Source organism: Pseudopodoces humilis, chromosome 1 (assembly GCF_049639895.1).
Source record: "Pseudopodoces humilis isolate 2021_Gansu_Grassland_sample_001 chromosome 1, ASM4963989v1, whole genome shotgun sequence".
NCBI lineage: Eukaryota > Metazoa > Chordata > Aves > Passeriformes > Paridae > Pseudopodoces > Pseudopodoces humilis.
In genome coordinates this window covers 30,982,060-31,009,918 of record NC_142200.1, presented here as the reverse complement: position 1 = coordinate 31,009,918, position 27,859 = coordinate 30,982,060, and the positions used below count along the sequence as shown (strand labels likewise).

Genomic DNA, 27,859 nt, shown 5'->3' with positions numbered 1-27,859 from the left:
TAAAGAAACAAGGGAAGAACATGTTTAAAGGCCAAGGGAATTTGTAAAGAGAGTCACTAACATTCTATCCTGTAACATTTCTTAGCTGGCTGATCTTAATGAGGAAGAGAATAGAATTTGTGGGTGGGAGAAAGGTCAAGTGGGATTATCTGACCAGGAAATAAACACAGCGCTCTGGTTCTTCAGTTTGCAGTTCAAGCAGGCAGTAGATCTAGACATGATACATCTCAGTGCCTAAGGAGAACCTGGTCTGGAATGCAGAACCAAGAAATGTTATCTAACCAAGTGATGATAAGATGAACCTGTGTGTTTTCTTATGATGACATGCTGGCTGTGCTACCACTGGATCAAAAGTGATGCACCTTTACTCAATAAAGGTCAGCCATGGGGTGGTTTTGGCTCACACACCTGTTGTGATGCATGGCACCATTAAAGCATGAGTTAGCCAGTATTTGGAGATAATAGCCTCTAAAAGCGAAAGGACTGTGTGGATGTGTGCAAGGCATCCAGACAGTCTGATGGTCATCTTGAACAGCATTTCATTGATGGCTGTGGGGTGAGGGAAGCTTTGATTTGGTTGAAGCACATTCATGGTTCCTCTAAATCTAGAATTTCTTGTGAAGTTCTTGTGTAATATGTCTTTCCCCCTGGAAGGGCTCCAGTAAGTGATGTGACAGCATGGTCAGCCCTGTAAATGAGAAGAGAAGAATGCCCTGGTTCTGCCACACCATTTTTAAAGAGGTGACAGCCACATGCTTTCCCCCATGGCCCAGAGAGGCACACGTATTGGCAGCACAGAGCTGCTGCAGGATTGTAGCTCAAGGAACATCTGAAAATGTCATCTAGAAGGACACTGTAAATGCAGTCACCGTTTCCCAAAAAGGCTAAGAAGAGACCTCCTGCCTCATCAGATTAGAATGAAATCTGAAGCTTGAGAGGGACGGCAGAATACATCTAGGATAGTGAGGGAAAAGGCATACATGCAATTTCAATAGTGATTTTATAAACATCTTAACATTCTTACAATTCAGGAAAAATAAGCATTTCATATTACAATTCTTTTTGTCTAACAAAAGAAAAAAAATATTGTAATGCCACTAATGCAGGCTCCAGAACATAATCTTTTAAGAATATAATATTTAAAGTACTATTGATGCTAAGTGATGTGATTAAATTTCAAGATATATTAGAAGTACTTATTAGATAATCATGTGCTTATTTCTGCTTTTTAAACTAAAGTACACGTTATGTGATGTAACCTGTCTTTAGTGCTACATAGAGAGTTAACAAATAGGGTTATAAAGAGTAACGCAAATAAGAAACAATATTATAATTTCATCATTATGAGAAAATTTATGCTCGGCTTATAGATAAATTCCAGATGTGAAGCACATACTTCACTTCTTAATTTTGTTAACATGTATGAACTCTTAGTGGAAGGATGCTCCATTTCACTGTAATGTTTAACAACTTTCTGTAGGGTAATGGTGACACAGTCAAAGTTACTTACTCAACCAGAACACTGCAGTCTATATGCAAAGATTAGAGGCCTCTTTTTACTGAACTACTCTACATTGCAACAAAAAAAGGAGAGAATTTCTGATCTGAAAAGTTCACAATCTGTAAGTACAAAGCTAAAGCTTATACTAATAGCGCATTTTAGTGATGGGGAAGCTAACCCAAAAGGAAATAATGACCCAAAGCACATGTTTCATCTGAATAACCTTTCTAAATGTAATGCTCAGCTGTGAATAAAGTATCAACATGCTCAAAGCTTTGCTAAATTTTTGACAAAAAAAAAAAAAAAGACACAGAGAAAGTCTTCTTCAAAACTAAGAATGGAGTGTAAGTCTCCTGAGTAATCAAAACTACACACAGCGCTTTGGCCAGAAGTTTGTTGCCTACCATAAATGTCTTCTTGCTGAAAAAGCTGAGAGCTGATCTACCAAATCTAAATTCAAGGAGGGAAGATAATAATAAATGATGAGTAAGTTTCTTACTGAAGATTATACCCTAATATAAATCCAGAGCATATGCTTGAAGCAAAAGCTTAAGACTTTTGTATTTAAACGAACTGTACTAAAAAAGGAAAATGTATACTTCAGTGTTGGTACTGCAGGTTGATATATACTGTTCATGAAATAAACCAGTGAAAACAATTTGGTTTATCTTCTGATGTTTTTGATGGTTTTCTAATGTGTCACTGTCAGTAACAATATGTAATCTTTCACAATATGATTTATTTGCTATTCCTGATGAGCTTAACAAAACTTTGAAAAGCCAAGTCATCGATCACAGGATCAATTAATATATGATCTTTCTTCCATATGTTAGGATTTTTCAGGATAAGACATCCAGTACAGAAGAATTCATCAGGATGGTAACTGCAGGTGAAGAAATATAAATAATCAATTATCAATCCCATAAAAGAAGTCATTCAGTGAGTCATTATGGAAGTGCAAATAACTATATTCAGTAAATTCTAGAAAGACAGGGTTTATTATTATTTCTTCATTGTGGAGATATGAAGGGTGGGGGAAGAACTATAATTAATATCATTAGTACTTCCTTCCTCTGTTTTGTTCTTAATTTTCTGACGGTTATACTGGTAACAGGGAATATAAAAGCCTCTTAAGTGCTAGACTGCTGGCTTGAATTCAGCCCAACTGAATGGAGGGCTGTGCAATGCCATGTGCAAAATGTGCCGATGAACTCACTGGAGCAGAGATATGGTTACGGTTTTAGTAATGTTTGACAGACTCATCTGGGACTGAATAGGTCTGGAAATTAGGGGCTAAAGATTATTGCCATAGAGAAATTAAAGGATGTAAGGAAAGGTGCCTAAAGAGCCAAAGGGCTCTGAAAGAACACTTCGGCTGACTTAGGTATGAGTAGAATAGAACAGGACATTTCAATCGAAAGGGACTTAGAACAATCATCTTGTTCAAGTCCCTGACTAATTCAGAGCTGAGCAAAAGTTAAAGCCTGTTATTAAGGGCATTGTCCAAATGCCTCTAGAACACTGACAATCCTGAGGCAATCAATCACCTCTCCAGGAAAGCCTGTTCCAGTGTTTGACCACACTTCTGGTAGAGGAAGATTTCCTAATGGTATTTTAAGAGGTTATCAGCCCAGGTGTCTGCAGTACCCTTCTGATGGATGCAGTGATCCAGCAATAGGGCATGGAATAGCACAGCTCCTTCATGGTTGGGTCAATGTGCAGCAACATTAGAAATGTCTTACTCCTAGTGATGCATAGATAAGTTATTTAAGAATTCCTTAATTCAAAATATGTATGTAGGCCTGGCTGCCCTGTTTCAGCTGCATCTGAAGTTGGTTATGCCACATGGAATAATGGCTTTCTTTAACTGTACTTGAAAACGTTTTGGAGAATAAAAAAACACATTAGCTGAGGCTTAACAATCAAGGATGTCACAAAAGAAAAAAAAAATTGAAATGGGATTGTTGACACTGTCTTCTAAGGTGTAGAAGAAACCGAAGTCTGGATGGCTGATTTAACTTTCAGCCTCTGATGACAACTGCATTTTGGTGAGGTATGGTCAGCATTTTAAATGCTATTAAACAGCATCCCTAGCTAAGGAAAAACAAAAAATATTTCCTGGAGCAATTTTAAAATTCCATTTGGCTGCCTTAAAATGCTTTTTTTTTTCTCTTGGACTTAAACCACCAGCATGGAAGTACAATGGCTGCTTAGGAAAACAAACTACAATGTAAACAAAAGGTAGAGGAGTCTATTTTTTTTTTATTTTTTGCACAATCCAAAACATACTCCAAAATATAATGTTTATTATTTAGAATCTTTCTTAATTCACTCTTAATTGCAAATCCTCATTTCCTACTCATCCCTCTTTGAAGACATCTTCCCTTTGCTGAAATGTTTTCCCGCTTTCACTTTCAGGACTTCTCAATTTCTTGTTAGCATTGCTGCTTCCTTAAGCAGTATTCCTGGTAGTCTTCCTTCTCAGGCTGGACTGGAGGCAAGACTGAAGCTAGCACGTGCCAGCAGCTACTCACTAAACCCACGAGCATTGTGGAGATTGACGCCTACATGTGTTTAGTTTATGGAACTGTTCTGATTTGATCTGGCAGCCCGCTGTCTTTGAAACCATGTCCTACCGACATGACCGAAAAATATGACAAAGGCATAGAATATAAGGGGATAAACTATTGCCACAACCTGACAAAGCCATGTCATCATTCAGCAATGTGAAAGTCAGAATACACATATCTCCCCGAGGAGTCCTAGTCCACCCAGGACTAACTTTAAAAGGTAGCATCTCTGAATACAAGCAGGCTTCAAAGCCACTTGAAATGCAACCTTCCCTTCTTGCTAAGTAAAGATAAGGACCTACAGAAAGTATTCACTGGTAGAAATTGCAAGTGTCTTGTTCAGAAGAACCCCAAACACAAAAATTCTTGCATATCAAGGTTGCTACTTGATACTTGCTCAGGAAATGGCTTTGTGCAGTATCCTAAGCACCTTCTGCATAGTTTTGCTAGAATAGGTATCTACTGTATTTAAAGTATCTGCCAATGTTTTTATTTTCCTGACTTAGACAAAAATGAAAGTGACACAGCCTTCTCAAAACTCCTATCAAATGCTTCCTGACACAGACTCGACTCAGATCAAAAGCCTTGAGTTACTTATTTACTAACCCCCACATACAGAGACACACACACACACTGTGGCCAAATTCAAGGCTGGTTTTTATGCCTCTGTGTTTACTCAGCTGTGATATTGACACAGCACAATTACAGTTCTTGGTATGACCTGACTACTTTACTGCTAGTGTCTCTGCATTTCACACAGGTATTTGTTGAAAAGCATATGACACCATGTTATCTCACAGTGCTTTTGGAAAATATCAAAACGTCTACTCAAGCACACTTGAGCTGCCAGCAACGGCAACAGAAAAGGAAATGGACCTCAGCCAAACAATTCACGTCATAGGTAACATCACAAACTTGTGAGTCTAGCAGTAGGATGATGAAACAGATATTAATGCAATTTCTACCGGTACAAAAGCCAGACTGCCTCTTCTCTCCCTGTCAGTTCCTCCAAATCTGAAATTAATTTGAGTCACCCTACCATTAACACACCTGCATACAGAACCTAAACAGTGTTTTTGTCACTTTCATTTTTGTATTATCCAATAACTAAAGAATCATTAAGGAAGAAAGAATCCCTAAAAGTAAGATTTTCTTCCTCTAAACATTTATAAATGCACCACTGAAGTGTAGATATATGCACACTGAATGATCTGAAGTTAGGAAAGACTACACTAATGAATTTCAAAAACTGCCTGGAGTCAGCACCAAGAACAATGAATTTATTCAGACTATGTATCCAATCTCTGCCATTCCTGTAACTGCTTTAGCAGGTGACTGAAGTAGATGTGGTATTTCCAAAACAGGGCAACATTTCCTAACTGCATAGCAATGTGTGAGTCTTTATACTTCTGGATTCAATACCATCAGAAAAATGTAACAAATTTATCTCACCTGGTAGAAGGCACTATGAGTGCTGCACGACCACCTCTAACACCTCACTGGCACATCAGCTTTTGGACACAGAAACTGCTCGTGACCAGAAATTTTAATTACAACTTGCTTTACTTATCCTACCTTTCTGTTGATGAATACTGACAGAACTTCAAAGAAATATCTGTCAAGATTACATGGTGATGCATGTGACTGCTGTATCTAGGACAGGCTTAATTTTTCCAGGATAGATAATAGACACACATTGTATTTAATGTGAATTATCCCAGCTAAATAACACATGCACTATAATCTACTTGAATGCTTCTAAGCCTGCAGGCTGCTTAACAGGCGATAACAGAAGGTAAATTTTAGCTTTTTCACAGAAAACCTAGAGAGTACTTTACTTCATCCAAACTGCACTGGGGCAGCTGTTAACTGCAAAACTAGTGTTTTTTAAGCTTCTAAAGGACGGACAGAAGTGAAAGGCTGTAATCCTATGCTCATTGCAACTGCAATATTCTCTGAGAAGATGAATTTTATATATAGAGAGAGACTGTTAATGTGGCATAATATCTGTCTTTACTCAGTAGAATTCTCACTTCTTTACATTTCTCCCAGGGTGTCCAGATCTTTCTGACATGATGATCCCCAAATTTCTACACAGTATTTCAGACTCTGTGTCACTGGGATCATGCAGAGAAGGGACCATTCTCCATGACGTGCTTCTGTACATACAGCCTGGAAGGGTATTAGCTACTTCTCTTATCACATTTCAAGTGCATGGCTACCATCCTGCTCCATGGGAGCTCGGCAACCGACCTCAACAGGAGCAGGTTCATGTCTGCTCTCCAACCGGCCAAGTCTGTCAGCCCGTCTTAAGAAATGGTTTTTAGTAAATTCAATAGCCCAGTGAATTTTCTGCCAAAGCCCTTCTAACTTTTGCCTCTTTTAAAATCCTTATTTCATAAAGAGACAGTCCCTGTTTTTCTGCGAACACCCTTCTGTTCTTGCACTACAGAAAAAAGCAGAGCCTTGATATGCACTCAGGACTTGGGCTGTAGACATCAGCACTTCTTATGCCTGTGGAATATGTTCCAAAAAGGCTCAAAACTGGGAAGACAGTAAATACACGTATGTCAGCAAACAACCAATGTTACTTTTGAATATACAGATGTAGATAAAGACAGGCAAAACAACATGGAAATAACTAGACAGTTTCAGACTCCACTGATTCTACAGATCTAGAGATGCACTACTACTTTTGATTAAAACTCCACATATTTCTAAGGGATTCATGCTTATATGATATGATGCCAGACTTAATTTTTTTAGAAATCTCCTTTATTGCCTTGTGTTGATAGAAAAAACACCTGAAGTTATGGACTTGAAAGATGCAAAATCAGGATTAAAATAAAGGGACTCAAAATTTACTGCTTTTGAAACAACTGTCTCTATGAATTTTCTTGGAGGGTTGAGAGTTAATACAGTATTTTTCAAAAACAGTACTCACTAAGCTGTACCACACTTCCAGCAAAATTAATTTCTTGTATCTAGCACTGAAATTAATTATAAAGCGTAAGAGCCTGAAGTGACTGCTGCACTGCAAATGCCAGAACTGGAGAAATACAACAATCAATTTAATTCTGATAAAACTAGGGTATGTGAGCTGCTTAGTCTTGCATCCAAATCTGGCTTCTTTCTAGTATGTTCTTGCTCTTTTTTATTTTAAGAGAAACCCCACTCACCATGCCACTTACCATTCTGACCTCACATGGTGTATTTTCTTCTCTTTCACACTAGTGCTCTAAGTTCTCATTTCTAAAGTCTAAGTTTGCAATATCCATTTACTGTTCCTCTCCTCCAAATCTATCCCATACTCTTCAGTTTGGTAACTACCTCTGACAAAACACTTTCTGCTCTTCATCTGATACTGCTTGAGGAGCTTCTGTGATTTTCTTAGTTACATTTCAGTATCAGTACTCCACTCTTACCCTCCTTTGACACAGGTAATCATTCTCCTCTTCTGGAACAATTTTCATCTGTTAACGTCTATGATTTATCATTTTAATTCACCCATTATTTTTCTTTCATTTTTAAACCATACTTTCAAGGAAAATAACCTTTGATTATTCTGTTCTTGGACTCTCTACCTTGCTTTTACAATCTTCATCCTGTTTAACTTCACCATACAAAAACTACCAATTCCATTCTGGATGTGTTGCAGTTCCAGGCTTTACTCCTGCTCAGACAATGATCTGAATAAATAACTATTACTGAACTAATAGGCAGAAATCTTCATCTTCTCCAAATTCTCAACATGGTCTTCCACATCATACTGAATATTACATTACTCAGGTCTATAATATGAATTAGATTTTTCTTTTTTTGGGTATTTCCCTAGAGTCTCTCTAATTTAAAGTAAGCCTTAAATTTTGCACACTTTCTTGGAATAAAAGGTCATGTATATTAGCCATCTGTTTCTGTGGCCTTGACAAATACAGATTGCAGCTACAAAGATTATTTTTCTGTAATGGTCCACACATCACATGTTAAAAGTGTAACAGGAGAAACCCAAGCTTTTAAACATAATTTAAATCTCCACTAGTATGATAAAATCCTTTCAAAAGAGATGACTATACTCGGCTGAAAATCGGCACGGTAAGGAAAGTTCTCAGTTCTTTGTTAGCTGAATTTCAACACGGAACAAATATTAATGACGCTGTTATAAATAGGATTTATAATGGAAATTTTGACACTGTGATAATACTCCCATGTGATAGACCCTACTTCATCCTGTCCTTGGCTGGACACCATGACAGACCGATATAGAAATTCACTGGAGCAGGCCAACAGGATACTGGAAGGAATGGTTCTTTTTCAGAACAAATGAATGATTTTTTTACAGGGGAAAGGAAGCACTGACCTCTTTCTCTCAGACTGCACCTGTAATTAACACTCCCATAGTGCCAGATTAGATATGTACAGCTAGGCTAGAATTTGAAGAGTTACTTCAAGGTAGCAACACAGTTGAGACAGCACTGAAGTTAGTCCAGGCTTCTAACTAGTTTCATAGTCAGATCCTGCAGCCTTTACTAAGCAACCACAAATTTCATCTGGATGCAAATTAACTAGCTCACTACTTATGCAAGTCTGTGAAAATTACAGTGATTGTAACAGCTTTATCTCTCTACAGGAAACTGGTTCTCTGTTATTAGTTTTAAAAGTCAATTTGCTCAAAACTAATTAGGCATATTTTTTCCTAAGCAAATAATTTTATTATGTGACTCAAAAGTTTCTTGGAGAGATTGAGAGAGCATCCTGAAGAATTAAGGCTATGCTTTTGTGAACTCTCTTTGCTTTGCCTTCTCCCAAGCATGCTCTCCTGTCCCAGATGCCCTGCAGGAACACTGAGGAGTGGGCTGAGCAGGTGGGTTAGGCAGTGCAGCAGGATGGACACAGACTCCCAGCAAGCTGGATGCCCCTCACACTGGGCAAGAAGGAAGATGTGGAAGGGTAGGGGCACATGTACCTAGGGCTTGGTGAGACAGGTGATAAATCTGGAAGTCATGTTGTGAAGACTGGTATGACATGACTGACACAAAGAAAGGGAAAAACAAGAATAAAGCTTGAAACTGGCACCTTTTCTTTTAATGCACCTTCTCTCTTTGACTACTGGATACAAAGTAATGCAAACAGAAGTGCATTAGGATATGTCTACAGGCTCTGGCTTCTCCAGAGTTCTACAGAAAGAGGATAGAAGCAACAAACTGTAGAGAAAAAATGGCATAGCAAGAAACCCAATAACAGATCTGTGAGGATGATGAAGTCATATGTAGAATAAATTCAGAAAATGAACAGGGTCTTGTATGACTAAGAATAACGAGCGAGCTTCTGTATGCTTTAAGGCACAAACTGATGGCATGGCTGGTAACTTTAATCAGGCGAAATGCTCATTGTAATTGGCTTAAATAAAACTATCTGGTCTGGCCCACATGCATTTAGCCAGGACATTCCAGTTAATTAGCATCAGCCAGAAATCTCTCTTTCCTGTCCATATGGAGTTTGCATTTTGAGAACTTGAGGAGGTGGTGATGGCAGAGAAGAGGAAGATGGGAAGGATGTTGTTTTTCTTAAGCTACAGACATCTACCACTGGTCAAAAGAGAATGTAAACCACAGTTCCTCTTTAAGGCCTCTTTACAGGCCATTACAAATTGCTTTGTAATAAACGTAAAATGCTTATTTCTGAAACTAGTAATGTTCAGCATGTTAATATTGAAGCTTTAACAGTAACCGAATCTTATAGTAAAAAATACTAGTAAACCCTGCCAAATTCTTATTCTTATCATTAGAAAGTCTTTGCTCATATATTTAAGATAAAGAAATTCTGTCCATCTCTAAACTTGGGCAGCTTTTATGTATGAACTGCTCCTTGACTGCTCTCATGCCTTGTTTAGCTGTGTCAAATGCTGGATGTATTGTTTTGGTGATCCACGTATGTTCATATGGCAGCTGGTTGGCCTGAAAAATAATCTGCCAGAAAACAATTCAGATCTGAATTTCCAGACTTTAACTGCTGTATGGTAAAGTGCCCAGACTGCTCCTACCCTGCAGCAAAGTAGTTGTACCCTTTTTCATTTAATTAAATGTTATTCATTCAAACTGAATGAAAGAGCAGCATCCATTTGCTGCAGGATATATATGCACACAGACAATTATGGCTTAGCTGTCCAGTCTGTGCAAGTCCATACTTCAGTTTACCTCCTGACAGTGTGTTTACAAGACCACATCCTAAAGATGGTCTCAAATTTAGAATGAATGTGTCAGTCAAAGCATCCACTAACCTTGTGAAAGAGTAGAACAATATTCCCCCTTTTCACTGAGTGTCAAAAACCTTTCTTTTCTGCTACACCTTTGATACAGTATTCCCATCAGTCACTTGTTCTCTAGGTTTTAACAAGAGGCACAAAACAGCACTTATTTTTTTCTCTAAGCAAAGACAAATCTCAAACTGTCCCTGGATGACTCCCTCCAATGAGGCTATGACTCAGGTTTCATTTGTTTCCTGTCCTGGTGTGCTCTCTTTTGACACATCCACAAGTTTAGTGATGCCTGGAGGAAACAAACAGGTCGGAGCTGGGATTTCTCAAAATTTGTTTCATTTGTCGATAAAAAGCCAGTAAAGTATGGCCTCTATAGGGAGTAAAACATCTGTTAAATCTACAAAATGTAGAGCCTTGTGGGTAGAGCTCTGCAAAGACACGCATCCTCGTAATTACTCATCATAATTATTCATCAGTAGCCAAATATCTGCTACAGCAAGAGTAGAAGCAGGGTCTTGCCTGAGAAGAGCGTGAACAAACTCAGGGAAAACAGCTCTCTGCAACCTTGGAAGTCCTTACACCATGGCTCTGTGATTGATCTTTTCAATCATACTTGGCTTTCCTTATATGCAAATAGTAAGGCAATCGATCACTGGGAGACCTAAATCTCAAGATTTCTACGGTACCTCATTATTATTCTTACCTGCTGGATGCTACTTTACTTCCTACTGCTTTCTTCTCCTTTTAAACTATGTTACAAAGGTAGAGCCTCTTGGCAGCTTCTGATGAATGCTTTAATGAACGTAAAAGTGAAACATGAGAGAAAGTATTTGGGAAGTATGCACTGCTATGGTACAATGAATGATAAATATTCACTGTAATTATAATTTGTGTGTAATAATAGGCTATATGGCCCAGAAAGTTGCTTTTTAAGAACCTGAAATTTAAGAGCTTTATCAAAAGGTTTTAAAATATTGAAATGGTTTTAGGCTACAAGTAATTCAGAGATCACTCATTAAGACAGAAAAGAATGCTTCTGTTATTTAGAGAGAGGTATTTGTATTTCACTTCTTTTTGCCTCTGTTTCAAGAGGCTTGTTGATATGTGACATACATTTACTGCTGACACCATGCTTGCCTACCATACTAAGCAGTTAAAGAAATAAGAGAAAAATTACACTTTCTCATCCTAACCTATTTTCAAGACAATTTAGTACAATGGAAAGCTTTCACTTAACTATAGTTTCAGAGAATGAGACAGAACACTTACTGATACCTTTTAGCAGCACTTACAGATACTGTAAAAATAAAAAGCTCCAGCAACAGAAGAAAACCAAGAAGTTGCTTTTAGGAAGCAATAGCACTTACCTTCTTTTCATTCAAATACATGAAAAATGCTATTTGAAAAAGCAGATATTTACTTCTGTTAGTGTGAGCGAATGTAAATACTTAGAAATATTTATCTGTTTTATTACCATAAATGACAAAAGTAACACTGTCCAGTTACTCTTGGGAAATGCTTAAACAAACAAGTATGTGTATAAGTGAGTGGGTTAAATGGTACCACACAGAAAAAGTGTATCTGGAAAAGGCATCACATACACCAAGCCTGGAAAACATCTGAGACATCACAAAGATGAACCTGATGGTTAGCAGGAGTTTATTTGGGATAACTGAGATTTAGTTAAAATCTTGGCATTTAAAAGTTGTTTACTTCATGAAAATAGATTTTTTCAAATGTATACAAATATGCTATATTTGACTATCTTGGAAACAATTAGAGAATTCAAAATTTAGAGTCCAGAAAAGGTATTTATCTTTTGATAGGGGCTAGCTGAGAGATGTTTCTATGAAGAGAACAGAGTAAGTAAACTGTGAGAAATGCTTTGCTGTGTCATTCCACACATATTCAGCTGCACTTGGGGAAGGGATACAAACTCCCCTCTTCTGTAAATAGAATAAAAGTTTAAAATGAGAGGACAATAAGATCCCACACCTTCTCTCCCATATCTCAGCTGATTTGTCAGAAATGCTACCTCAATTCCTGTGGCAGGGAGTAAAAAGACACCTGAGAAATTCCTTATCTGAGTGATTCCTTGGTGTCAATTTTCACACTGTCAGATGTTGGCATTTTTACTCAAGTCCTCCAGTAATTTATTTATTTGAAGGGTTTGGCAGCCTTCAAATAGTTTCTTTACAAATGCTTCAATTCTTTGCATGGTTAGGGTTATCACTTCTTAACTTAAGAATGGCAAATCTGATGGCCTGGTGCTGTAAACTGGGATTTCTTCATCTGGTGGAGAATAAAATAATGAAAAATGTAAAAGACTGGAGTATGTATGGCCCAATAATATAAATCCACAGGAGAGGTAGTACTGAGATTAATTCCCAACAGTGGAAATTACATATTTATACTGTTTAAAAGCTAGTAAAAACTCACTACTGGAAATAGTTTTGTTGAGTTTTGCCAACAGTTCTGGACTGCCATGTTCAAAAAAGATGAATTTGTATCAAGGATGTGTGCAAAGAAAATCTGCAAGACTGGTAAAGGGAAAGAGAATTCCAATCAGGTGAACAATCCTTGACTTAGGCACTAAATGAATACAAAAAGAGGTTCCCAATCCCCCCAATGGCAATACACACTCTGTCTCTAAAACCAAATACTTATGAATAAAGAAAAAAAACCCAAGTATTCTATAAGGTAACTGACAGTAAAGGTTTAGTAACAAGTTATATATAGTGACCACTTGAACTAAAAATTGAAGTAAATAGTTGTGTTTTTAGAAAATGCTGCAGAATGTTGTTCTTTGCTTTGGTAGGTCATTGTAGCCTGCATTCACTATATGGATGCAATTAAGGTAAGTCAAGTTTGTGTCTGAAACAAGGACAAGCAGAAAATGACAGAAAGTGAAAATGAATCTCAGGGCTATAATCTGTATTAGCATGCGAGTACAGGCAGATCCTTGAAAAGTAATTACAAGATATGACTCAACTCAATTTGACAGGTGAAATAAAGGGCAGGCATGAAAAGAAGAAATGGTAAATGGAATCTCATTTTATCTATCCAATTTTAAGCTAAAGAGCAGTACACAGAAATATGAACCTCATGGAAAAAGAGCAGAAAAACAAAGCAAAACCAGCTTTCCTTACTCCTACAGCAGCTTTCCAAACCCTGTGACAGATGAAAATGAACTGCAATGCTGATGTGAGACAGACTTAATTCTATGCCATCATGAATATGGGACTAATGTTCTACAGAGCACCCCAGGCACAACAGAGAAAGATTCCCTTACAGGTTATGTGTATCTAATTGTAAAGCATTGTCCAAAATTCAGGCCTTAGCTAACCAAGACTGTCAGGAATTCCACTGGACAGTAAAAAAGCTATAGATCTTCCCACTAATAAACACATTACAGAATTAATCAAATTTTCTGTTGATTTATGATTGTCTTTGATACTGTCCTGAATAAATTATTAATCTGAGGTGCAGTTATATGCTTGATACTGACTTTTCAACACACAACTCTTTTCATACAAAGAAGAAGTCACCAAATTATTAAAAATGGAAAATAAAATCTCCTTGAGAGTAATGTACACTCTTCATGACATACACATGAATTATTTCTATATAAAAGATAACATTCAAGATGGAATCAACACTTTAACTACAAAAAAATCTTTTCACTGCAATAAAACAAGTAGCCACATAAAACCCCAATCTACAATTACCTGGTTGGTAGAAATTTGGTGACAGTTCTCTGGCAACTGCTCTTGCAATATCACATTCCTGGCGAGCAGCCTGAGCAGCCTGATCCGCAGCATCAGCTTTAGCTCTTGCATGTGCGGTTCTGTACAAAGCAGAAAACAGTTTATATGCAGAGGAGTCTTTTATCAGTTGCATCAAGCATGTGAGAGCAAAGGACCTCAGCTATCGTACACTATCCTATATAGTCTTAGGACAAATTGTTGTGAGGAATTGCAAATCAGTGAAGTATTTCAGGACCAAATCACTATTCCTCTTAGCTCATCAGTGCTGTTCATCCTTGGATCATATTTACTTTCAGGAACACAATTTACAGCCCAAGCTTGTAATTAAAATTTCTACATAGAAGGAGAGAATAGCATCTGACAGACACATGGGATTAAGATTCATTTACATGTTACCAGAATGTGTACAGAAGGTCAGACTGGGCCACCACAGTGACTCCTAAACAGGGTTCTGGCATTTCAGGACACATGGTGTTCAAAGAGACTGAGGAAAGCTACTACCTTTACCACATTTAAAAGCTTATGCTGGGTCAATGCTGGGTGCCATGTAAAAATTTCTGAAGGACAAAATTCAAGTACACTAGCCCAAAAAATAGGAAATGTCTACCACAATCAGATCATGTTGGTAAGGAATAGCTTGGAAAATGTGTTTAACACTTCAATAGGCATTTGTAGAAATGGGGACTTAATTGTCTTAAATTCTTGTAACTCAATTTCAAATCCAAAAACAATCCGAAAAGGCAGCTTTTCTGTAATCAACACAACAGTGTGGAATACTTTGGCAAAGTAATCTACATTCCACTCCTACTTTTTCCCCTCTTGCTATTTCTCAAAAACCCCCAAGAACAGCTTGTGCAAAGGCCTCTGATTCCAGACTGCAGACTGATAGCTGTGTTACTGCAGGTTTCTGTCACTGCTTGTCCCGTCTTCCCTCACCACTTCATTTTCCAAACAGTCATCTGTTTAAAAATTCCTGATGGCAGTGATCTCTCTGTGCCTTCACAGCATAGGCACACAGCCTAGAGCTATGAAATGGCTCGTCAGAACAGAGGCAAGCTGAACATGGCAAACCAGCAGAATATTTTGAGACTCTAAAGATATCACCAAAGTTTCTATAACAAATATGATAAACTTCATGCTCTCATCATTTTTCTCATAACGTTCTAGTAGAAAACTGACACAGAAGTAAGAAAAGAATTAGTTAACAATAGCACCAAATTTTATCCCGTGTGCCTGGAAATAGCAATGAATAGCAATTGAATAAATGAAAATTTCTAACAACTTCACTGTAAAAATTCAGTTTTATTTTAAAGACATAAAGAAGGGTTTGATGTATTTTAGACAAAAGAAGAATAAAATGTTAGCATTAACCAGAATGAGCATCAAGAGATTAACAGTATGGCAGACTTTGCATTTCTAAAAGGATGTTTAATCCCGTAGGGTACTAGTATAAACACAGACATAAAAAAACCACATAGACAGTTTCATCTGTGGTGCCTGGAGAAGATTTATTTAAGTTACATCCTCCCTAAAATGTGTGTGGGGATAAATGTTGAATGTTCTTTCAAAGCTTAGCTTGTCATAATTTACTGGATAAATATTAGCTTATGCTGCCTTCTTGCAGGTCCACCCAGGTCTGTGAGAAAAAAAGATAATGAGCAAATGAGTTGTAACACCTTGGCTTTGTACTCAGGATGGGAGAAAGAAACTGTTAATAAAAACAAATACACTGTATAATCCCATATGTGTTCTGTGCAGTTCATGAATGGGTGCACGGTATGTGCTTGCCTAGTAACAGTAATCAAACCCGTTCTTTCTCTATAATCATTATTTTCAATTACATGAGCTATTCTTAGCTCCTGCATAATTATGTCTATGTAGCATAAACTTAATGAAGCAATCCTAGCACTGGGACATTGTTTTGTGAGACAATAATGTAGTCTGCTCATAGATAAACTAGACACTGATCATCTTTTTGTGATGAAAGAACAACCAGACTACTCCCATATAAAAATAGCCTAATACTATTGTTACTGCTAAGACAGACATTTTAAAAGCTGATATACTAAATAACCAGGAAATACATTCATACATTCATTTATTTGTTGATGCCTATGAATTTTCTATATTATTATATACAAGAAGCAAAACAGACATTCTGTTGAAAAGCACAGTATCAATTAGTTAAGGAATTAAATGGTGACACGAGTAAGAAGGCAGTAACTTTGTCACATGAAGCTGGGCAGAGCAGGTCACAACAGGAAGAAGCCAAAGGAACAGAAGGTAAATGAGCACAGCTTTCCTTGGCTGCCTTATCTCACACCTCTTTTTTCAGCTCACACTTCCTGCTATTCTGCCTGTTTCTGTACTCTCAGTGAGGAGTCCAGAAGAGGAGCGAGCACTGCCAAGGCCTGTCCTAGCAGTGAGGCGCAGGAGCAGAGCCTCAGCGCCGAGAGACGATGCTGCCAGAGGAACTAACCAGCTCTGGAGGGCAAGGCACAAAAACATGTTTGTGCTCCTGAGCAGGCCTTGGACAACCACACTGAAGCATGTGCAGATGCCTGTGCTGAGACACTTTCCTGACAGCCTCTTCACCGCTGACGAGCGGCGACACAAGTGACAAGAACGGGAGGAAGCGGCAGAGCTGATCCTTCTGCACAGAACAGCAGCTCTGTGCCCTGCCTGGGAACGCAGGCTCTTCGCTTGGTGCAATTGTTTGCTATGTATCGCCTTGGCATTTGGATGCTCTACTGGAGAACTTCAGCAATGCCTATTTTATCATCTCCATTTGCAACTGCATACTTAGATAATTTTTTAACTTCTTGCACACTTAATTCTAAGTGTCAGACTCAAATATTTTTTCTGTTGCTGTTTCTTTTCCTGGTTTTTTTATTATTCTGACTTCCATGTTTGATCTGCCTGTACGTTTTCCAGATGACTTGCTTACAATTACTGCTGCTTGATACTACATTTTGTCTGTACTTGTTTTATTCTGCCTTGAAGTGACCCGCACGCTATCAGACTAGTACTACCAGAAATTATGGAGAAATATTTTAGTTTTGAATGATGATGTTTATAAAGCAGAATCCAAGCAGAAATAGAATCCATTTGCTCCATTTACACTTGACACAGTTTTGGAAAGCTTTCTTTACCTTTCATTTCAGAGGTAATTTTGTCACTGTAAGGTCTCCAAGTTTTGTTTGCTAACAGCAATTATTCATATAAATTTGAAGTCTATGATATATCATGTCAAAATGACCCATAACTGAATCTGAATGACCACCATCTACTTGAGAGCCATTTTTTTCTCCAGGGAACTCTATGTCCTTTGCTATGACAAGAGATCTTTATGAGAACTCTTGAAAGCAAAATTTGAAAAAAAAAAAAAAGTCTCCTTTCCTCTCCCCAGCCAAGAAAAAGACTGTGGTAGGTTTTTTCCAGGAAGGATTGATCTCATGTTTCAGCAGCAAAATAGAAATTATGCAGGAAAGAAGGCAGCAATCCACAGATTGCAAAACAGTACAGAAAGATAAGTAACCTGTTTTGCAATACTGCATTCAGATTCTAATCCATAGCAAAGGACCTTTAACAATTTTTTTAAGTGAATAGGCGGTTCTTGGTAAAAATTATTTCTCAGCAACTGTAATATCTAATACACGCTAGTAACTTTTGAATTACTGTGTGGTTATATGTGTATTTCTCCTGGAAAGTATCACGACTATCATTACTATTCCACACTTGAATGCTTTCAAATGAATATAAAAATTAAAGTATTTACCAAAATCAACTCACATTTAGAGGGACACTCTACCACTTCACTAATGAATGCACAGAGGTAAAATTCAGTGAAGTCTGGGGCTTCAAATTAAGTTGTATCTCTGGCAGGAATCAAACTGTACTTAAATTAAAAAGGAATTTATAGCTATAGCTCATAGGGAGTCCCAGTACCACATGGCAGCATGTGGAGTCCCTGCAGACACCTGGCAGACACCAGTCTCTGTGACCAGTGAGTGAGGGCTGGGGGACCAAGGCCTGACTGAAAACCTGAGAAACTACATACCAGGGTCTGGTTTTCAGAGCAGTCTAAGTTTTCTAGACTGTGAGACAACTAGTATTACTACTGATATCTTTCTTTTCTGTGTTTCTCCAGGTAGGTGAACAGGAACACATCATATTAACTACACACAAAAAATTCTAAACACAGAGCCAGAGGCTTCTAACAAGCAGCTCCTCTTTCAGCAATACTATGGTCAGATTTCTATCTATTTATGTATGAAAAATAACTTGAAGGAGTGCTGAGCCTTGAAGAGCTTAAACAATATTATCTCCTTTTCTGCAGCAACAATGCTTATATATAATGCCATGTGCCTGGAATGCATTATGCAACGTTCATCTAAATTTAAAACCCATTTAGAACTGTTCATTACCCTCCAGATTATTTTGTATTTCTACGGTATCCTTCAACACACTTGTAATGCTGCCTCACTCACAGTCAACTAAAAATGTAAGCAGCATATGTTTACTTTGTTTCATTTTTCAGATTTTATTAAACACATTGAATCCAACATAAAGCTTTCCAGGAGCTTGCTTTCTATTTCTTAAAATTATAAAAACAATTTTGCTTTACATTTGCCAAATATATGACACAGAATTATGCTCCTATTACATTATCCTAAACTAATAATATTTACAATATTAAATTAACAGATTTCCATATTGTAAGAACAAAAATATCAGTAATGGCCAAACCTACATTAAGTTATCTAGAGATTTTTTATTAATGACAGCTATCAGGTTTATCTGTGTAGCATTACATATTGTGTATAACCCATAACCATCCTTCTTGAAACTCGAATTCTCCAAAAACAATCCTACCTTCCTAAATTCTAAAATGTTGTGATTGTTCTAGGAAGCAGAGAGTATTGTGTTGAGTTTTTTTTCCAGGTATAAAACTTTCCAGCATTTTCACATTTGTTTCTATCTGTCAGAGAAAAACTTTGCAATCTGCAAAGCCAAGTTCTGGTAAAATTGGTACAGAGATCCATAGCATTTCCAGGTAAAATGTGCTGGAGAGAAAGACTTTAAGGGAAGTTCTTTGGTAGACGAATTTTTTTCTTTGCCCCCATTTTATTTCTATATTCTCCTGATATTATATATCAGTAATGAATGCTTAATATATATAGAACATCTATGCATTTTTAAACACTGCAAGTGAGAGACTGGCATTTATCAAGTGTGCTAGTCATCCTTCTCTTCTTCTTTCAGTGATAATAATGGGTGAAAACCAATATTCTGCTATGGTAGAATTAAAAATACATACTTGCATGACTGTGTAAAGCTACCTAAGAATTCTTGCCTTCATAACTCTCAGCAACTCATTGTTGTAATAGCTTAGAAGTGTAGGTAGAGAGTGGTCACTGAATACCAGTAAGAAATGGGGGTCTCTGAGAGAAATAGAAAGAGGAAAAAGACTGACTAATAGATAATGCAATATAGGAGCTTCATGTCAGTAAGAAACTTGAAGTGATCCTAAACTCCAGATTGAATAAATGTGAGAATGTGAATAAAAATGAGACATATGCCCTCAGCTAAACTTTACTTTATCAATCTCCTTTGTACTTTACTAAATTTTAATCTCAACCAGACACTCCTCTATGAACTGACCTCACTCAGTAAATGGACTAGCTTGGTACTACCAGTGAAGTCTGATGTAGTAAAGCATGAGCAGGTCTATTCCACAAACACTGCTGGCACATCAATCTGTATCATCTTACCTAATGGATTTCTCTTCTAAAAACTTCTCCTTCCCAGCCTAAATTAATTTCTCGTGTTTTTCAGTCCTTACTCATATTAGAGGAATTTAAAAATACTAACTTTAGTTAACAATGCCTGAAAAACTCCTTACACTGGGCAAACAGCCAACCTGGTTTCAGTACTTGAAAACGTAACCTGGGGCTAATGACTTGTAAACCAGATGTCAGTTTTAGGCATAAATAACAGCATCAATAAATTGGGTCTACTTCCACAGAGATTGATAGGCTAACAGTGTATTGTGCCAGACATCATACTTTAACAAAGCATTTTGCAAAACACTTCGCACACATGTAAAGATTATAGGTCCTGTACCTTATCTTGTTTGCCTTGATTTAACATACTTGGACTATTCTTTTAAGGTTTCTGATTTTGTACCCTAAGACAATTTATTTAAACAATAGCATAAATTACATGGAATTAATAAAGTACATCAAAATGGATTAAAAGCTAACTGTGACACATTTCAAAGATTAATGCAGAAGACATCAAAGAAAATGGCTGATGTGTATTTTACATTAGGAGTTAGTTTTTTGTTCCAGAGCTGTTTAATATCTCACTTTTATAATGTCTCAATACAAGTTAAAACATACTGTGGTAGAGCTGGCAAGTTACACAACTTACGAATTCTGAAAAACCCCAAGGACAATTTACTGTAACCTAAACTTACTGTAATCCACAGTTTACTGCAACATGAAACTCAATCGTAGCAGATCCAAACCCCACTGTGTTTTTAAGTGCACCGAAACAAAACAACAAAAATCTAGCCAGTATTGGAGATGGTCATGGAAAGCAGCACAGAGGCAGATGACACCCTGCTGGCCAGTCCCACACGCAGCCGCAAAAGGAAGAGTTAATGTGCTCTTGATACATTTGGAGACAAAAACCAAGTATAAACTAAGGAATTTGTTTTTGCTGTACTACATAATCCAGCATCCATAAAATTGCTAAGGGAACAATGCGCAGCTCATCCACATCCCAAGAAGGAAAAAGTAATGTCAGGACCACAGAATAACTGTAGATCTAAAAAGACAAGCTTTTTGACCTACACTTCTTGAGCCTTCTATCTACTCATTATAGAAAAAACCACTGAGAAGCCACTTATCAAGGTACACACACAGGTATCTGGCAGTGGAATAGGCAAAAACAGGCAAGAGAAGTGTTTCAGATAAAGACATAACTGCTCCAACAATTAGAATCTTTCAGTCAGTGTTTCAATAGAATTTCAACAGAATAAAGAAGAGAGTGATAAAGTACTTTCTATTTCAGGATGTGTTTAAATGAAGACTGGATGTGGCACTTGGTGCCATAGTCTAGCTGTGGTGTTAGGGCATGGGTTGGACTCAACGATCTTGGAGGTCTCTTTCAACCTAGTCATTCTGCTGAAATTCTGTTGTCAATTTTGGTATCTTATGGGTGTATTCTAGAGATAAAAAGATGGATATTTCTAAGCAATGATATTAGGCATTGTAATAGAAGAGATCTTTAATCCATTTTCTGAGAAAAGAATTATATAGTCTTTTGTTTACAGGAAGCAAGATTGGTTAATTTTGGGACTGGTTACTTAAAGTATTTCAGAGAGCTGACATAAAGGCTCAGATCATCTCGTTGGAGACACCCATCTTACTCCATTAAAGTAAGAAGCTTTTTTCAGTTTGGAGCTCTGAACTGTACAAATATGAGACTCCTGCAGTGGTCAGCGTGAACGTGCCCTGCTGTGCCTACAAATATGGCAAACACCAATATATGTGCTTGTTGAGAAACCAGCTGCCTTCTAATGCCAAGATTTAGAACATGTTTGTGTTCTCCTTCAGACCTCTAGGGTCCATATCAATAAACCCAGAACAGCTCAGCAGCTCAGGAGTGCCAAGGTATTTATTTCTGTAAGACCAGTCACATATACATAGGAATTCAGAAAGATTTTAGGAGAATGAAGGACAGAATCCTCAAAAGAATGTATTTCTGAAAATACACTTTCAACAATTGACATAAATTAGTTCAATCTCCCTAGTCTGTCTTTCAGGCCCTCACTCTTGCACATTTGGTTCACATGCAGATGTCTGAATTTACAAAGTTTTTTTGAATTGCTGTTAGCATCACTAGAGAGGCTGCTTTACATGATGGCACTCTCCTTAACTATAGGTGCCCCACTAGCCTAGCATTATTTATATACACACCAGATGCTCTGCCCCCGTATAAAGGAGCTGGCTCTTCATGTGATGATACTCAGTTTTAACTACCACTCTGTCAGTAGTTTGAATGAATGAGTTTTGCTTTCATATTGATTTACTTGACTACAGCACTGGCACAGAAATCACAGAATCATTTAGGATGGAAAATACATTTAAGATCATCAATTCCAACCATTAACCAAGGACTTCTAAGTCTGCCACTAAACCACATCTCTGAGTGCCACACATCCACAAGACTTTTAAATACCACCAGGGATGGTGATTCAACCAGTTCCTGAGAAGCCTGTTCCAGTGGTTGGTAACCTTTAGATGAAGGAGTTTTTCCTAATATCCAATCCAAACCGCCCCTGTCACAGCCTGAGATTGTTTCCTCTTCTCTTACTGCTTGCTACCTGTGAGAAAAGATCGACACCCACCTTGCTATAGGTAAAGATGGCACAGTCTTCAATTTCATCAAGATCAGCACCATCACTTCAAGCAGAATGCAAGTTTTCCTGTGGGAAAATTTACACTCTGGGCAAAATACACTTTCGTATAGCATGCTCATTGGGAGTTTGCCCCCATTTCTGCCAATGGTGAGTCACTGACAGTATTTTTTTCTGTCACATAAATCTTGCTATTTCTCTATCCTACTTCATAGGACAGATTATATTCTATTCTATTTTATTACCAAGCCTCCTTAGTGAGCAGTATTTTCTTCCAGTTCCCTGACCCCATAATATTAATTCCTGCAGACAGGAAGGGACTTTTTTTTGAAAGGGATAAGGGAATAGCTGCAAACAATTTGTTGTTTCCAATCACTAAAGCAATTTATATTGTTTGGCTGAAGAGAGCTTCTGAATCTAGCTGGAAGCATGAAGAAAGATAGGCACTTGAGCTTCAGCTGCTCCTGATGACATGGTTAAGTGAAGAAAAACAAAAAGGAGATAAATACGTTTCTCCTCCCTTGATCACAGCATATAAACTCCATGAAAAGAAGAACTTATTGCAATAATGATTCTTCACAGTGAAGGCAATCCTACTCAAGGAAACAGGAATTCATGGACCACTGTGATAATTTGCTTACATAATTTTTAAGGTATGTTTAGTGCATTGCACTTCCTCCCACCACTGATTTGTTTTAAAAAAACCTATTCTCCACCTGGGACAAATAAAATAAAATGGTAGGTATGATGACTGCTATGATCAGCACCAATATCTGGAAGCTATTCTACACTTGTAAGTGTAAGAAAGCAATATCATTGTTCCAGGGATACAGGTAGATGAAAAATAAAAGCTTCCAAGAGGAGATTAGGAATTTTTTTTTGTATGCAAATGGACTGTTTTTTCCATTCAAAACATCTTTTTCAGTGTTCTACTGATTTTTCCACATTAAATTACTTTAAAAAACCCCAGAAAATATGAAATCAAATGTCATTATTTAAATTTTTTTTTTGGTTATAATAATTCTAGTTAAAAAACTTTTGGAAGCTCCATTAATCAGTAAACTTATTCAGAAAAACTATGTCAAATGTCATTCATGACAATGTCTGTATTCCTTAAGCTTTCCCTTACACAGAGTTGATGTGGTTTAACATTTTTTTTAAATTTCAAGGAAAAAGAAGTCCACAGTGTCAGATGTATTTTAGCAAAGAATACCAAAGCTTTTGGGGAGTAATATGTGTAATACAAGACCAACATCTCATCTCCCTGAACATCAAAATATATGTAACTTGCAGCATGCTTGCTGCATGAAAACAACATTCCCAGAAATGAGAGGGAAAATGTGAAAAATTAGTTAAAATTCTGTGGGTTTTACTGGCTTCAAAAAGTGCAAGATAAACTCCCCAATCATGAGTACTTGTAGGAGCACACTTCATGCTTGTTCTAAATTACTTTGTCAGTTTGTACTTACTATACTGAAGTTTTAATAAGAGCTTAGTTTCTCTGTGGTGCTTATTTGGTTTTCTCTATTACAAAAGCTTGAGCACAAACATTTCATTACATTTTCTTAAAATAAAGTAATATTACAAAATTAAAATCTTCTTAACAAATGAGAAAGGATACAACAAACAAAGAATAAACACAGAAGAGCTTCATGCATGATGCAGAATTGTCTAGAAAACAACACAAAATGAAAATACTGCCTAGAACATAGTGACGAAAAAAATAAATTTTAATAAGATAAAACAGTGGAATTTATGCACTTGTAATTAAAAAATAGTGGTGTAATTAAACTATTTAAATTACAAACATATTACCATGAATTCAATTAATCTGTGGCAATGTTACGAGGTTTTTTTAACAGACTTTTAAAATATTTGGGCATTAAATTCTAGTGCAACACTCTCAGCCTTTTAAAGGCATTAACTGTGTTTAAATTTACTTTTTGTGTCCTTAGCAATCTAAGAGCCAAAACTAAATTGGGCTTATCTTCGCATGGTTCATTTCTGTTCCCTGATTAGGTGCCAGATGTCCAGAAAAAAAAGTATTGATAGGAAGATGTCTAGCAAACCACTCTGGAAAAAGTTTTCCCTTTTTTGGTTATTTAAAGATAACTGTTACAAAATTCACAGGAATATGTGAATAACAGAAAACACTCATACATTAAAACTGAGCAGCTTAATTAAAATGGGCCTAAGCTCTCCATGAAAGACAAGTAATCAAGTGTAGGGATGGTTGTAAGTAATTTGCCTTTTCTCCAGGCTGACAGATATGAATCAGGCTGTTCGTATTATACATTAAACATCAAGAAACTAAACGGGTTAAACAAGCAGAGGAAAGACTTTGATGACCCTTCCATCTGTAAACATGTAATTCCTCTTAACTAAAGAGCACTGCAGATCGAAAATAACACCAGATTATTTCAAACATAGGGCAGCTGACAGCTATTTCACAGGTTTTGCTATCTCCAGCATGAAGGAAATGCAAAACCTGAGTTTATGACAGCAGTTAACAGCTTTAAAATAATCTTCTCTCGTATACATACCCCTGTCTAATAAACATCTATGCATATATTTACCCTCTGCAGTTATCTATAATGCTGCCAATATAGCTTTGAATAAACAACCACCATGTCCTATCAGCTACCAGAAAAATTGAAAACCCAGGAATGTTGCTCTGTTCTGGTTCACATAAGGCTGATGATCTTGCCTAGATGCCCAGAAGGCTTTTGTGGCATCCAGAGGCTGCTGAGAGGACACAGCAGCTTATTTGTTCCTGCTTTGAGCAGTCCTTGACTGCTTTGTTCAGCTGAAGTCATGCAGATCTGCACAGTAAAGTTGAGGACTTGTTGTATTACATATTTAGCAGTAACTACTACTGCAGACTCATGGAAGTCTACTGTTTTAGACCCTCTGAACAGAGCTGGTCATGGTCTATTTGCTCCTCTTTTTATTTTTTTTTTTTCTTACCACAGGCCTTGTCTGGAGCTCTGAAATTCTCTCCCAGTCTCCTCTAAATAGAAAGTGCTTTCTTTTCTGAGTCACTAAGAGCAGAATTTTAGTGTAAACACTACTGCATGCCATGAAAAAGAAAGCAAATCCCAAAATAATCAGTCCTAATGTCTCCTTGCCCTCTCTTCACACAAACACGGATTTATCAGACTTTCCAAGACTATCTAAAGGTTGATGGGTTTTACTGACACAACTGTGACACTGGAACAGCTGCTAAGACAAGAATCTTCTATTAGGCAACACCATGCGCTCCCTCTCCCACCAAAACACTGTTCCTACTGAGATCTGGTGCTTGAGATCAGGATTGACAAGCAATTCCTGAGCCTCAGAAATGAGCCTCCTAGTAAAGTTACCTTTCTAAACTGCAGGTATCTGAGCTTTTAAGAGTGTCAGAGAAGGGCCACACGTTGCTCCCTTTTGCATAGCAGGGCTACCAGCGCTTGCCAGAAGCTCTGGATCTGCTCTGTCTGCACTGAATAGCGGCGCTGCACGCACATGGCAGTGTTTTCCAGAAGTGCTGGGCATGACTAAATACACACCCATCTGAGTCCTGCACTTGTCATGTCTTCAATAAATAACACTACAGGAGTAAGTGCTGCTACTACAGCAATTCATGTTGCTGACAGCCAGTGGTAACTGCAAGGGTCTGAACACCAGGGAGTGACAGGAAAATATTTGCACCTGCTACTTTTCTTGAGGACATTAAAGGAGCCTCAACATGTCAAGGGCATGCATCTTGGCAGGGAAATGGCTGATAAACCCTGGGAAACCAGTGTCCTGGAATAACCCTGTGGGCTGGATGAATTATCCTAGTATCACAGAATCAGAGTGGTTTGTGTTGGAAGACTTGGAAGATTTTTAAGGAAGAGATCTTAAAAATAATCCAGCTTCAACCCCCTGCCATGGCCAGGGTCACCTTCCACCAGACCAGACCAGACCAGGTTGCAGAAAGCCCCATCCAGCCTGGCCTTGGACACTTCCAGGGATGGGGCATCCATAACTTCTCTGAGCCACCTGTTCCATCATCTGATCACCCTCACAATAAATAATTTCTTTTTAATACGTAATCTAAATCTACCCTAAAAATACCCTACATAAATCTTCTGTCTGAAACCCTCTGTCTTATCACTATACTCACTGAGAAAAGAGTTCTTCCCCACCTTTCCTGTATGCCCCTTTTGGGTACTGGAAAGCCGCTTTAAGGTTTTCTTGGACCCTTGTTTTCCCTGGGCTAAATCACCCAAACAACAGCTTACTTGGTCAGGTTGTATACCAAGGTGGTCCTTCCTAGGGTCTGTACTGATCCACCTTCCCCTGAATATGTATCTTACTTCATGAATCCCATGGGGAAATATGAAGGTCATCAACTAGGAAGGCTTCAGTCATGCCACAGTTCTTCTGCTAAAGCCTGCATTGTTGGGGCCTTAAAGGAGGAATGGAGGACATACTTGAAGGGTAGGGAAAATGAACACATGCTTTCTTGGTGAATTTGATAATTCTGTATTATCAGTGCAAGGTAATTCAAAGATTAACCAGTTTTATGTAATTAGCAAAATAATAACAGCAATAAAAATCTCTCTCTCAACAAATGACAGAATTCCAGCTAGATCTGTTGATACAGTGCATGTCTACTGAACATGGAATATGACCTCATATTATTCTTAGCTGATGCTCTTTAACAAAATGCGAGGGGGTCTGTTCCATGTAGCAGTCTTGCTGCTCTGGCACGAGTGTGCTCCAGCAGCAAGTGGATGCACATGGAATATTTCTCAGTGGAAATGTGAAATAATTTTGTAACAAGTAGAGACTTACTCTGCAATCTTAATAAATAAATGACATTTTCATCTCTGTGAGATAGATGTGCAGTGGAAGTCCTCCTGAAATGAACCAAACTTTTGCTACAAACTCCAGCACTTACAAGACTTGCTGAACTACTGCAATGGGTTAGTTTGCCAGCGATTATGAAGAGATCCTTCAGCAGAGGCTGGTATTTGCTTATGGCAATTTCTTTTTCTACCTCTTACACATGAGTCTGGCTACAAAATCTTGCACTTGCAAACTACTTTTGCTTTAATGATCAACCTGTCTAGTAGCAAAGCCCTGTTTTGAGTACTCAAATACTGAAAAAATAAGACACAAATGACCTCTTTTTGAAGGGCCAGTATGAAGCTAGATTTCCACCTGACAATCAAGCTTGGCATTCCACAGAATGGACAGACATACGAAGAAAGCTTTCAGGAGTTCTCAGGTGTAGGATCTTCATGTACTTTGATCAGAGTTTATACGTGCAGAAACTCAACCTCTCTAAGTTTTTTAGGAGAACCCTCT

General features: G+C 37.7%; 1 protein-coding gene across 5 annotated transcripts in view; it reads right to left on the bottom strand.

The window, feature by feature from the left end:
- The window catches only part of JPH1 (junctophilin 1), an 85,112-nt gene that overhangs the window by 15,690 nt on the left and 41,563 nt on the right, over positions 1-27,859 (bottom strand). For all 5 annotated transcript variants that reach the window (XM_014255946.2, XM_014255935.2, XM_005517084.3 and 2 more), the window contains exon 3: positions 14,056-14,174. In XM_014255946.2, coding sequence (XP_014111421.2) covers positions 14,056-14,174 — 119 coding nt within the window. The remainder of the gene's footprint in view (positions 1-14,055; positions 14,175-27,859) is intronic.